The sequence below is a fragment of the Pipra filicauda genome, unplaced genomic scaffold, assembly GCF_003945595.2.
Source record: "Pipra filicauda isolate LSUMZ 115617 unplaced genomic scaffold, ASM394559v2 scaffold23_size5868930_pilon, whole genome shotgun sequence".
Taxonomy (NCBI): Eukaryota; Metazoa; Chordata; class Aves; order Passeriformes; family Pipridae; genus Pipra; species Pipra filicauda.
In genome coordinates, this window is record NW_024104354.1 from 3726164 (window position 1) to 3741085 (window position 14922).

The 14922-nt window shown below is 36.8% G+C and overlaps 1 protein-coding gene across 2 annotated transcripts in view; it reads right to left on the bottom strand.

The window, feature by feature from the left end:
* Positions 1 to 14922, bottom strand: part of LAMA2 (laminin subunit alpha 2) — a 289789-nt gene that overhangs the window by 129935 nt on the left and 144932 nt on the right. For both annotated transcript variants that reach the window (XM_039381758.1, XM_039381756.1), the window contains 2 exons: positions 10275 to 10361; positions 3955 to 4166 (listed from right to left, as the gene is read on the bottom strand). In XM_039381758.1, coding sequence (XP_039237692.1) covers positions 3955 to 4166; positions 10275 to 10361 — 299 coding nt within the window. The remainder of the gene's footprint in view (positions 1 to 3954; positions 4167 to 10274; positions 10362 to 14922) is intronic.

Consider the following 14922-nt stretch of genomic DNA (forward strand, 5'->3'; position numbering starts at 1 on the left):
CTGACAACACACCTACCCATATGAATGTGGAATTTTGCTACAAATTATTGCAGTCAGAAATTCTGTCTCAAGTTCGTTAACAACTTTTTTTAGTTGCTCCTCTAAGATCATCAGGATGTTTAGAGAAAAAAAAACCCAAACCGATGCAGACCGTGTGTACAGGATGAAGCTATGGCCAGTGGGAGTGTTACTGCTCCGCATGCTGGTTCTGCTGCCCTGGAGTCCACTCCCAGCCGATGTAGTCATCAGGATATACTGGCAGGCTGAGGACCCAGAACGAGGTTGACTCTGGGGCCTCTCTACAAGGGTAGTAACGCCCTCACCCCCCAGCTAGAACTCTAGGGTAGAGCTGAAAAAGAGACTAAGGGTTCTCTGCTACCATTACTGTCCAGGATTTCTGTCTCAGCAATAGCATCAGAGTTTCCAGAGGAAATGTAACCCAACTGACCAGATTAACTCATCACAGTGCTCTCTTTAAGATTTAAAAAAGTGATGAAAATGCTGTTTTTCAGGAAAATAACAATATTTCTGGCTCGTAAATTCTTATGTTTTAGGAGAAGAGAAATTTTGGGGAAGATTTCTATTGCCCTTCATGTTCTTCAACCACAATCCTTTTGGCATGCAGAGAATAGGAAAAAATCCCATTAGCACTCACAGTGGAGAAGAGGGATGCAATTGATATCACAGGGACTATAACCATGCAGTCACTGATTCTATCAGCATGAGCTGGTTCCTGCATGTCCCTTTTTTCCCCCCCAGAATGGAATGAATCCATATTTCTACACTGATTATCAATCTACTGTGTAAATTTGGGGTCCAGTCCACATTTTGCCTTCCTGCAGTGCCCTAACTGCATGTGTTATTTTTTCATCCTCAAACTGACAGTTTCATTTTAAGAAACACTTGAGTCCCAACTGTGAACACATGGTGGTCACATACTTTCATGTCGGAAGGTGCCATGTGAGAGAAGGCAGCTTTATTTTTTTCTATATATAGACTATTACAACAGGACTTTCCTCATTACTTCATTCGACTTACTAATTTACAGTTTCCAATTATAAATTGAAAGGGTAGGTGGGGGTTTTTCTCCCCACTTTTGAGGTATTCTGCAAAAGTTGTTTTTTTTAAATGAAAGCGACTTGATGACTTGCCATTCTGTTCATGGCATTGTTTCTCAAATGTTTGTAAAAATTCTGGAATAAGTAACAAAAATAATGCTGGTCCTGCTGTTCATACCAGTCATGTAACACCTTTAGAGGTTTTGATCTCTTTGTTTTGCAATATATTTTTTAAAAGCAAACATTTAAAACACTTCTGATGTAATTAACATCACTTATCTTTTCCTTTCACTTTCAGTTTTCAACACTAAACAAACCCATAATTTATCTTTCAACCTGGATACAGCCCTCTTTATCAAGATATTCACATTTTAAAACTGCTAACACTCCAAACTGTACACAGTGATGAGTATCACATATATATGTTTTTCTTGGCTCTGGCAGTACATACATAGAGAAAAAACATAAAGTCAGGGCTATCCATCTAATAAACTGTTACACAATCTGATAAATTGCATTTATCTCACCTAAAGCCTTCCCATTCATTCACTTCTACTGGAAAGATTAGCTCTTGTCCAAAGCTCGAAATGGTTATAATAATACAATATAGCAGAGAACTTTGTCTTACTTTCTTCCAAAATGACATTGGTCAAGACCCTTCATTCTCTCTAAATTTGCATAAATATTTATGAACATCTATTTATGATCAACCTACACACTTATTCTCCTCCAACAGTAGTACCTACGCACTGCAACATAGGCACACTTGAATATCTACTTTAATGCACCTCATGACACTGAGCTCTATTATCATCAGCACAACCTCCAGGTATTTGCTTCAGCACACTGTGCTGTTTCACTCCAAAAAACAACCTACTAGAATCAAATCAAATATGCCTAGGACATTTGCTCATTGTTCTTAGATTTATGATTTCGTATAGATACACAAAAAAGTTCAGAGGTGCTATGCTGATATAAAGTTGTAGTTTCATTTGAAACGGTTAATGCACACAACAACACTGTACTGAGAAAGAACAAGAAACATTTCAAACACTAATTTGAAAGCAAATTCATGCTTTGCAATACTCTTGGATTTGGCTTTTTAATAAGGAATGAAATTGAAAACAACAAAGTAAAGGCACAGTCCCTCTGATATTGTAGCTGCAGGGCAAACTTCATGGAAGAGTCTGCAAAGGAAATAAAAAATCATATGCAAAAAAGAAAACCCACATGAAAGACAGAGAGTAGATGAATACAAGGCAACTGCAAGCACAAGGCTATGAATACATTAGGGAGCTCTCCTTGTCAGTGATACTAACAACAAAAGCAAAGCTTGTAATTCAACATTAAATATGTATATATTTTTAATATCTTTTTTTTAATTGTATGTTTTCTGAACTCTCCTCATACTAAATCTCTTTCTTGTGGAGCTGCCACTACTGTGGAAATGGTCAAAGCAACAATCCTATTGATGCCTCAGGAATGGTGACAAGCTACTGGAAGCTATGATTTTTGAAATACACTTCTTTTTAAAATCACTTTACATACTTAACATTCTAACTTATATGACATTATTCATCATGACCTGTTAACTTGTGCATTGTATATATGTGATTGTCCAAATTTTTGCTGGCATTGTATATAGTAAGTACAGAAACCATTTACACGTGTATGTCTTCATGGTTATCTATGACTTTGCATTCATCAGTATTTATTAATCTTAGTTGAGAAACTTGGTGATGTTCTGCATCCCACACACTCTTATATGGTCCAACAGAACCAGTATTTTCACTTTCAAAGTGCAAGTTGCTAATAGAGTAAGTCTTGGAAACAGATGTCACCGGTTAAGACTGCCGTGGATGCAACACATACTGCAGACATCGTCTCCATGTTCTTATGCAGACAGCAGTTAGACAATGCTCCAGAACTTTTACTTGCATAATTTTATCCTGCTACAACACCTCTATACTCAGTGGAGTTACTCTGAGTTTATTCCAGTGGACTTAAAAGGACTAAATCCTTGTGACAGTGAAGCAAAATCTTCTGCTCTTTCAGGGAAGTTTGTAACCTCTTTTATTACATTTCTCTGAACAGGATGGAAGGTATGTGAAGAATGTTTTTAAGTTAAAAGCACTTGTTCTGCATTCTAAATTGTGCCAGTAATGGTTCAGAGAGAGCCAGTGCCTCCTACAGAAGCAAAAGCTTCTGTTGCTACCAAATCTTCCATCTTCTCTCAATAATTTTTTGTAATCACTGTGGGGAAGTATGAGCTAGGGTTGATACTTGAACAACATGCCATCACTCAGTTGAGAAGTGGTAGTCTCCTGCAGTACCAGGTACCTTCTTCCAGCGCACTTTAGAAAATTTGTGTGGAGATTTTTAGACTCTGCTTTACAGGTGGGAGAATCTTGCCCTATAAGCGGCAGCAGCTCCAAACTCAGTTTACTGAGGTCATGGAAGAGGGAAGGAGGTCACAAGTGCTGCCACAGCTGGACCCTACAGTAACTGAAATATCACTCCCTCCTTTCAGCACCAGTCTCACTAGTTAACAGGATTTCTCTGGATAGCTTATAGCATTTGTAGTGAATAGTTTTCATTTATTTGCATTTAGTTTGGTAGATCTGACATTTAGTATAACCTTTTGCACACATGCAATGTTCCACTCTCCCTGGGGTTTTTTCTGCATGTCTGCTTCAACTACAACGTTTTTAATAGGTTCCTTCCATTTACTTTAAAGCCTCCCTTTCCAGATGCAGACGCACAGCAATAATTTTTAGAGGTGTAAGTACTCTATATCATTCTCCTGCTCACACATACAGCGGCACAGTTTTTCTCTCAGGAACACAGTTATAGGATAGATCAATACTGTCAGGAGCTGTAAAAGTTTGTGACTTACGTTGACAGTTCCTTGCATCAACAGCATCACCAAAATATCCATCAGCACACCTCTCACAATATTGGCCTGTTGTACCTGGCTTACATATCAGACAAGCACCAGACAAGCTGTCACAGCTGCCAGGAACGGAGAAGTCAAGGTTGTCATTACACTGGCATGGCTGGCACGATCCCCCTGGTATTAAAGGTTGTCCAAAATAGCCTTCTGCACACCTAAGATAAAGGACATCATCGGTTAGGACTATTAAATGATCCTCTCATTAGAAATATTTAATTCTGTTGCCTCCCTAATCACAAAAAATTATCCCAAGTGTGTCTTAAGTGTCTTTCGTCTTTCTCCCTCCTCCTTTTTAACAACACTGTAGATACAGTACCAACTGAAATCCTGCCAGTTCTGCTAGTAATTAGACTTCAGTGGGTGAAAAATCTTGTCACTGGTACTGAAGGAGAGACAAAGTATATCAAGAAATCTATTTGCACTCTAGGGTGGGGGGAGGAGTTGGACTAGATGACTTTTAAGGGTCCCTTTCAACCCAAACTATTCTATGATCCTGTGTTAGATATGCTTTGTATTTCAGCATATCATGTCTAGATGTCCTGTACTCATTTACCGGCAAGGCTGATGATTTTTTCCCTATACCTTAAAAACTTGTTTAGTTTAGAAAAATAGAATGTAATACAGACATAAATTTGTTTATCTAACAAGATCCTCCCCTGACTTAGTCTTCCCCTGATCTACTGCATGGTCAGATTTGTTAAATTAATGGATTGCTAATCTCTGTGTATGGCCAGGTAACAAAAAGATTGCTCATTGTCAGAGGAACTATGTTGGTGTGTACTGTGCCTTTCACATTTTAAGAGAATTGTTTAAAAATATCACCTTCTTTTCCATCTTGCCCAATAGCAATTTCCTGTGAGGACCATGTGAACCATTCACAGGTTAGTGAATCTGACCTAACATGACTCTGTATTTAAAGCAAATTACTACTCATCTCACAGCCTATTTCCTATTTATATTCTGGTCTGCTTTCCCTTTCCAGTACATTTGCTCACACTTCATAGTAAAAGCAACTTGTAGACAGTGAAGAGAAAAAAGAAAAATTGCCCGGTTCTAGCTAATGAAGTTATTCATGTGCATCTCAGATGAACTTCAATTAGCATAAAGAAAACAGAAAGTACATAAAACACATTGCATAAATTAATAGTTCCTACTATTTTAAAATCAGTTTGAATGCAGTTCTAATGTACACAGATATCCTCTCTACTTTGTAATGGTACTGGATGGCAAGGTTGAGCAAAGATTTTGTGTGTCATCCTAATAAAGGAATGTAGAGCTCCACTCTGCTTTCACTCTTGTCCCTTTATGTACATCGAGTTCATCCTTTTCCTTGCTTCCAGAATATCTCATCAATCTTTCAACTGGATCCTAAGCAAAGCTGTCTAAACATTTGTTAAATATTATTCAATATCATTAGCAAAGATTACAAAGATTATAAGAAATGGATAACTGAGACTAGAGAGGAAATCACAGTAGGAACTAATTGAAGAGCTTTTTGCAGTAAGAGATTACATAAAATAGGATTCTCTAAAAGTACACACAATGCAGACCATAGATGAATAATATGCATAAGTATTCCACCGGTCTGGGTGCATTTAAGCACTTAAGACCATGAGTAAAATTTTCACAATCTAGCCCACTGTGCTATCATAGTTATCTCTCACAATTATCTCCTCATAGCAACAAGACATCAAAATCTTATCATTAGAATAATTCAGGCATTTTATTTCAGAATCTGTCATGAATATAGCCATTTACTGTATTCCCTGCAAAGAAATGGATACTTTTTTCCTTTATGAAGGATATCTCAGCGACCACAAAAGACTGATTTTTAGCTTAATTTCACTGAAATAAACTGGCTTTTTTTCAGTGATGATATCTCAGTTACAATGGTCAGGAATGTATCTTAATATGTAACAATTAATAGCCATGTCTTATGAAAAACCAAGAACATTTGGATAATTTATGCAGCTATATTACTTTATCTAGACCAGATTATGTCTGAAGTTAATCCACACTTTGCTAAGATCTCCCTCACTTACTACTGGTGTATTTGTCTGTATCTTTCAGTCCTACTAATCTATTTGATTTCAGTTAATTTTGTGTTCATTTTCCTCTTCCATTTTTACTTAGGGGTTAGTTCTGTATCTGACAGCATTCACAGAAACTTGCCAAGCAATTCACAGAAGGAATACCCCAAGGATTTGTGCAAAATGCACTGCTAATAATTTCCTTCTATTAATAGCAGGAGACCTCGATAACTCTTTGTGTTCTCATCAGTTTAGACTCTGATAATTAAAATTAGAAAAACCCACTACCATCTCTTAGCCATATTCTACTTATATACATACATAATCTCGAATCCAATGAAGATGATCCTGAAAGTAGCAGTAAACCAGTTCAGCTTAAAAGAAAACTGTGTACATGTAAAGTCTTCCTCTTTTTCTCCCACTTTCCCTGAAGTAGTAGTGGAAGATTAAAAAACCCACTGATTCCATCTTTATTCCCTTAAGGACATTCCTACTTCAGCTACTCTTCTCAGATTGAAAGCATTATATGTTTGGCAAGGTTTAGATTAACAAACACCAATAATGTATTTGGCATGGAAAATTACTTTTATGCATTACACAAAACATGTGTATAAATAAATGACTGCTAAGTGCAGCATAACACCCCTGAGATTAAAAAATAAACAAAAATAAGAGTAAAAGCAGTAAAGAAATATTTTTTTTTCCATATTTTTCTCTTCTAGTCTCAAATGTAGGTGTGTCTGTGACTGACATTGATTTTGTTTAGCATAACTGGTACCAAGTACAGGGATACTATTTAAATACATGTATATGCATGTGTACTGGGCCTGGTCCATATGGAGTTAATATTCCTTATAGCAGTCTGTATGGTGCTGTGTATATACACATGTACGCACAGAAACACAGGTAGGCCTATTTTATACATTTCTTTATATTTACCGGAAAAAAGGCCCTTGGGACAGAGTTAATTAAGGCTACACATGCAAACACTTTGAAGTCTGGAAATACTATTTGTACAGACGCCTTGAAATCTATGTGCATTCAACCTGCGTACAAAATCAGGCAAAAGCCCTGTGGAGAAAGAAACTTGTGAGTACACAGTTAGATATCTTAACTCGGACGCACGGCACAGATGTTATTGTTGTGTGACCAAGTATAAATCTTGCATTTTCTAACATCAGAGTGCCTACCTTTGCAAGCTGTAAGCAATCCTGCATAACACATTTGTTGTATCAAATCTCCTGAAATGTTTGACCCTTTTCCCATCAGCACTGGAATACAGAATTGCTCCTCTGGCACTAGTGGAAGAATTATATTAGCTAGAATGAGCAGTAGTTTGAAGCCACAGTACTTGTGAGAGACTGTGGCTGGTGGCACTCTGTGCTAGACTTGAAGAATGGGGAAGGGGGGGGGAAGGTAGGACATGAGCCAGCTCACCCTTCTCCTCACACATAAGGTGTGATCTCTCATCTCTCCTTCTTGAAGGAAAAGGTTACTGGAACTATGTACATAAATGATGGAGTACTACAGGAAAAGCTAGACTCTCACCCATTTTGCTTCTTTTCCCTAAAGCTTTGTGCTCTTATCTCTATCAAGACTGTATTTGGAAAAGGCGTATCATCATCCTGTAAATGTCAAAAAGCCATCCTTTGAGCCCAGGATATTCTCATAGATCCTTTCTATGAAGTTAAGAGAATGTCCATCTTACCTCATATGTCTTTGGAAAAGTGAGCAGTGAGAAAAGGAAAAAAACTTACGTCTAATTTGCTGGGGAGAAACATTAAATGGGAAAGCTGGAGTTTCTCTACAATTATAGGTATGTGGTAGCTCTCAACACAGTTTATACCTGCAATTATTTCAATGGTGTTATGGGCTAGACCCTTCAGAACACTGAGCAATTTTGGTAACATTTTTCTGAAGAGTACAGGTGAAAGAAGTAGCAATTTTTTTGGCATTTTACAACTCCGACATGTGTATGTATCTCCCTAGGGACAGGATATTTTTTTAGGATGAATAAGTACAGTACTGTGCATGCTCACTTCATGATACTTAGTATATCATGATAATTTAGGATTGTTCAGCTAATGAATCACGTGGCTCAGATCACTTGTCACTTTGTAGTTGCTAAAATGAAAAAGAATTTCATGTAAACTCTTTCAGCAATTATACAATCACTATTAATAGCAAAAGGTGACATGCTTTCTCCTGATCATTATTACTGACAGCTGCAGACATTTCCAAGCAACTTGTTAAAATTAAAAGCAAATTGTTCTGTGAGCATTGGAATTAATGGTCTAATTTCCAGCGGATTTATATCTTATGGTTACAAGGCTAAGGGCTGCTAATTTGCTGCAGGATGTTCTATTCAGCAGGGAGTAAACCCTCAGGCTACAGTAGCACTTTTTCCTTGCCCTGTGAAAGTTTTCTTATGGGCAGAACATTTAGTAATCTCTCTTGTTCTCTCTCTATCTCATGTATTCTCTGCTGTTTAATCAGGTGTGAGTTCACACAATATTCTCCCCCTTAGCTATGACATGTCCTGATTTATTAACCTCCATTCAGCCACTTCTTTTCACAAAACCTTTGGGAACAATTATGATCTTTGAGACCTCCTATCCTTCTGCCAAATTTGGCTGAAATTGACCTACAAGTTCAGATGACTTTGCAGGCAGCCAGGCAGACACGCACAAAAAGATCACACTAGCCTCGTTTCCTTAGGAAATCCGGCTAAAATCCAAGCTCATCATTTATTCAGATTCTGTCCTACTTCATCTACAGCCTGCGCTCCACTCAGAAACAGCACTTGTTGCTAATGGAAGCTGTCAATGACCCTGCATTGACAAACTGCCACCATAGTGCTCTTGATGTGATTTATTCCTGCCATCATTAACTTCACAGCCCACTAGCTGAAAGAAGGTGATGACTTCCAAGACAGACAGTAAAAGACAGGCAGAAATAGCACGCAGCAGGAGCAGACTTGGTGATGATGGGTGGAAACAGGTGACAGCCTGCACTATCACTTTAGGACAGTTATAGCACAACAGGGGATTTAAAAGGAAATAGCTGCAAATTGGAAAGACAGGACTATAGGGAGATTCACAGCACATGGTCAGGTTGCTGCTTTTCTGGTTGGCTCTTCCTCTTGCTTCATTCCTATTTCTTCTCATCTCAGCCAGAATATTGTAAATCTTCATTCAGAAACCTTACCTTTTTTAGGATTTACGTTGAAAAACGCTTCAAGCAGCTCATGGAAGTGCCAAATGGCAAAAGCCTGCTAAAAAATCCAAGTGCCATGTTTTCACGTCCCTTAACTTTGCCAGCCCCTCTTCAGTGGGTGCCATTGGCAGGGTCATAGGGGACTGGGATAATGGAGACAAAGCCAATAGCGATTCCCCATGACCTTCAAACAACTAGCAGAGGTCTCCTGGCATATTAACTGCTCTTGAAAGCTGTTTTATCCATGTGAAAACCCAAGGGACCAAAGGCATGCAGGTACAGTGATTATATCCCTTTGCTTGTGTGGTCTCACCTCCCGTGGAAGAGGGTTCCTGGGAGCTTAGCACCAGCACTCATGCTAGCTGTCTGTTTCATTTAAATTCTCTATACGATCCTTTCAGAATAATGCTTTTGTAGAGGTAGTAATAAGTGTAGGAAATATATATTGAGCTTTTCTATTTATTTGACAAAGAAGAATGATCTTTTTTTCATTAAAACATAGTTTGTTCTACTTGCTAAATAAAGACTGCAACAGGGAACAAGAAGCAACAAAAATGTAAAATATTCTTTATAAAAATAATCAGAATCTACAAATAACAGGTTAGAAGAGCTATATTTTTTCTGCATATTGACTTCTCTAAAAGAGGCATCAGTAATTTACAGCATATTTGATTCACCATGCTCTAAACGTTCAAATGAAAAAAGAGACAAAAGAATTATAAAAATCACAGAAGAGTGACAGAAATGCTAGAAGAAACTTTTTTAACAAAGACTCTTACTTCTCAGAAAATGCTTCTTGGAAACTTTACATTTTACCATAAAATAATAAAACAAGCACTAGAAAAATACCAATTCATGTATGCAATATCAAAGGAAAATATACAGGAATTTCTTCAGGGAGTTTAAGAACACAGGAATGGGGATAAGAAGGGGAAGTAATAAAAAGGCAGAACAGTTTCAGGTGATCAATACTTTTGTTTCAGATGTCATATGGCTAAAAGCATGGTGCTTGCTTACCTTTCACAGCGTGGTCCCACATATCCAGCAGGGCATTCATCACATATTAATCCACGACTTCGGTCAAAATGGCATGTTGGGCTAAAGCTGTGTTGTTGATATTGAGAAAGAAGGGGGACAAAGACAAAACATAAAGAAAAGATGGTTAACAGCATAATTCTCTTCCCACTTCAGAGATGGTTAATTTGCAAAACAGTGCACAGGAAAAGTGATTCTGGTCTAGGACATAGGGCTTAAGTTCGACTCCAGCAAATTGAATTTGGAATGACTCTGCTATTTCTGCGACACTGAATATAGAGCAACGGATGGCAGCATCCCAATAGCCTGTTATTACGGGACTTGAGCCTGCCACTGAGTGGTCTGGATACCATTAAAAAGGCAGGAATGCACAGCTGTTTGTTTGTGCCCCCCAGGGCCTGGCAAAACAATCTATGCCATAATGCAGCCCCTATATAAATCTTTCTGAAGGACAACTGATTAAAAACTCAGTTAACTTTGTGTATAGTCGGCTGTGAAAGGAACCCAGTGAACAAGAAAGGGGAGGGGCAAAAAGGGAAATATCTGGTGCAGCTTCCCAGAGAACACATTTGAGTTAATCAAGTGCCAATGACCTCAAGCTACAGGCCACACAGGCACGCTGAAGTTTAAGAATAGCTTGCAGACTAGAAGGCTTTACCTCTTTGCTATGCTCTAATTTTGGCTGTTTTGGTTTTTTCTTTTTTTATTAATAAAGATACTGTAGGCATTTGCAAGCTCCTCCTCTCAATGTCTGTGTTTAACTCTGAACTGTGTTCCCTCACTGTTAGCATTTTGCTTTCCATAATCTTTCTCTCTTACACTTCTCTGAAGAAACCGCCTGACACTCTAAAAGACACTACACAGAAAAAGAGGAAATCTGTTTTTCTGTAATTCTGTAATGATTATTAGAGACAGAGACATATGAGCATCTTTATAAGGCCTCATCTAAACAACGGTAATCAACTCTGATCGAACAAATAGAAAAATAGAAAAAGGAAAAAAATAAAAATAAAAGAATAGGAGCAGGTACATAGTGAGGTGACTATTCACAAGGGGAAAACAAAGCAGCTACCTGAAAGAAGACACTAAATTTATCTTTTGTAACCTAGGAAAAGAGAAGTTGAGAAGCAACAGAATTGCTCCAACAAAGACATCAGAAGGAAGGTATATTCAAACAGTTCATTCTACAATAATAACAAATAGATATAATCCAACCTTGGATGTATTAAAGCAGGATATACCATGACAGTTTCTGGAAAATAATAAGCACCGGGAAGGCAGAAAACCTTAATTAGGGTAATTTAACGTGATTAGATGCTGGTGACTAGACCCCACTTCTCAGGAGTCATCCATCCTATGATCTGTCCTCAGTTATTCTTTATTCTGTGTTATCTCACAGACATAAGAGATCAGTAAGAAAAGTGTGGGAATGTCAGGTCCAATAAACATAGATAGGTATTGGGATTTTTCTCTTTCCCATAAGGATTATGTTTGTGTTATTTTCCAATGTCATTTACTTAATAATAGATCCACAAATGCATGAGGAGTCAGTTGAAGAAACAGTAATTGCTCGTTCTGTTTTTTAATAGCAATGAAAGCACACATTATCATCGAATATAATCAGCAGCAACTGACTTACTTCAAATAAGTTCCCGCTTCTCAGTCCCAACCTCACTCTTTCCAAGAGCTACATGGGAAACTTTGTGGAGATGCTATCACAGCTCATTACAGCATTGAACAAAACTGACTGTACCACAGTTTCACCAAGAACTCTGAATTCAACTGCATACATTTAAAATGTTGTAGTAATCATGATGACGATAATGATAATAATAATGATAATAATGATGCTCTTATTATTACTAAGAAATAACAATGAATAGTAGAATTTCCATGTTTTAAGGGTTATGCTCAGACCTAGCCTCCTAGATTCTTTCTCTGACTTAATAGTCCACATCTCAACACTAAACACTAATATACTGAGAAATTCCAATCTGCATACTATAAAGAAATACATGATATCAAGCTAAGAAGGGTTTATCTTTCTGATTATTAAGAATTTTGTTACTTGCTAGTGCTAAATACTAAAGAACAGTAAGTATTGATTTGTCAAAATAAGCTTCAAAAAATAGTAGTCCCTCTTGATTTATGATCGCACTTTACTGTTTTTACATAAGATAACAACATTAATAACAGGACATGGGATAATATGAATACACAGTATGGGTATATATGTGCTAAGTCTATGTTGGGAGACAGGACTTCCTAGAGGTTTACAAGTATGTTATGGAAAATATCCCTTGAGAATTTGTCTGTGATTTTATTTAATACTCCAAGAAAATATTAAAATTCTGTGATTGACTCGAATTCCTAATTCACGTGCTATGAGTTTACTTGTGACCTTCCCAGGCTTAGTGAGATATCTTCTATCTCCCATTTTCAGTGATAAAGCATTCCTGTCAGGGTCTTTGTTACCTATATTAAATTTATCACCACATCAAGAGAAGAGCAGTAATTATCCCAGACATCTACATTTAGTAGAAAAAATTACTTAGTAGTATGTCTGATAATCTTCATAGAAGAAAATCAGTTTATTTGAAACTCCTTAAGGGCTAAGAATGTTAGAACAGTTTGTAAGAGTGGTACCTTAATGAGAAGAGATAGGACAAAGAAGTCAAGCATCCATTACATATACCATTTATAATATGGGTATTGATCTCATTTGCATGATATAAGCACATATGTGGCAAAAAGTGGAAAATACAGCCCAGGATGTAGAAAACAAGCTTAGATAACTTAATTTTAGTTTCCTGGTTTGGCTAAGTGGTCTCGTTTGATGTATGGCAAGCCACTCATGACTGTTGTGCTTTAGAAGGCAGTTTTATAATTGGCTTCAATGACTGCATATGGAAACTCCTGCCATTAGAAAATAGGAGAGGGACTTAAGTCAACTATGGAACAATACCATTACCACATCATTTCTAAAATGAACGGAACACTTCTCCTCCACCTTATGTGGCACTGCAAAAAAAACGAGTCATGTGCTGTGAGAACAGTGATGGGAACCACTACAAACATCATAAAGAAATTAGATTGTTATAAAAGATAAAACTTATTTCTTAATAAAAATATATCTCTCAGGCTTATTACATGAACAATATTCTCTGTGTAGAAGGAAATTAGTATTAAGCTTAGAGACCTACAGATGCCATGTTATGTCATGTTAGAAATTAAATGCTGCAGGAATTAAAATCTATAAAAGCTATTTACAATAATTTGTACATACAATTAGTCATTGTAACTCATTCAATTACTCAGAAGGAACATAACACATGAACTTGGTAGAAGTTTCTTTATTTTTCATGTGAAGAAATCTGAATTGTTTACATTTTCCCTAGCATAACAAACTCACTGTCAACTAAGTAAAAAAGAAAAGCAAGTATTTTAACAGCCTACGAGTAACACATTAAATCTTTAACAACTTCTTTTTTAAATAATTGGTCTATAACTGTAATGTCATGAGACCTTGAACCTTACAATGAGTTCTACAAAGCTGAACTTTGTAGGATTCAGGACTAACACAGTTTCACAGTTCAAAGAACATTTATACTGTGTATTTTGTACCTATAATTTTTAAGAAAACTAAATATTAAAAAGAGGACTCTCAACTTCAAAAAAGAAAAGTAAAGCACACAGAACTCTGACAAATACATAATGGAAGTCTCCAGGTATTTTGCCAATCAAAACCTAAATTCAACCTATTTACCTGATCTGTTGCACGTCTGTGCAAGATTGAAATGTGATAGTGTTTCTCCTGCTTTGTCAGCATAGTGTTCTCAAACAAGAGAAAGATAATTAATTAACGATGCAAGGAAATACTAAGTAATGAGGATGTCAGAGGAACTATGCCTGAGCAGCAGATATAATAAACCCATATAGATCTAATAAAACCAACTCAAGAGCCGTGCTAACAGGAAGGCAGGTTCCCATTCTACAATCTCCTGGAACTTCTGCTCATAAGTGCTTAGGCTATTCCTTCTCTGAACAGTGCAATTTTAATGGGATGCAATGCCACAGATGGGGTTCAGTTTTATTCAACTACACCATGTAAAATTATTTTGGTACTGTTATTTTTCAGGTACTGACTGGGACAAAACCAATGAAAAAATCTTCAAGCTACTCAGTCTATTAAATTAGGCTATGGAGTAGCATAGAAAGCTTTTGGTTCTTAGATCAGAGTTTTGAATAACTTTTCACTAGTATTTTATTTAATAAAACAATAGCGATTATTCTGAGATATGCTGACACAATATTTTTGCTTGTAAGATCTAAGGATGAATTCAGATTCCAAACAAATCACTGAGCAGAAAAATTCACTATTTTATCTGATCAACATAAATTGACTTTAAATTCAGTTACTGAAAAAGCCTACCCATTAAATTTGTAAATTGAGCTTTAACACTTAAACAACAACTCTTAAGGAGGACAGACAAGCAAATGCTAGTTATTGATTCTAAAAGTGATTCTAAATGGAAATTCTGTGTTGTTCTTTCTAAATGAGTCTCATCCAGCTTTTATCTTGATCTTTGCCTGTCTGTGAAGCACTCTGTACAACTGCAAAAATTAAAAG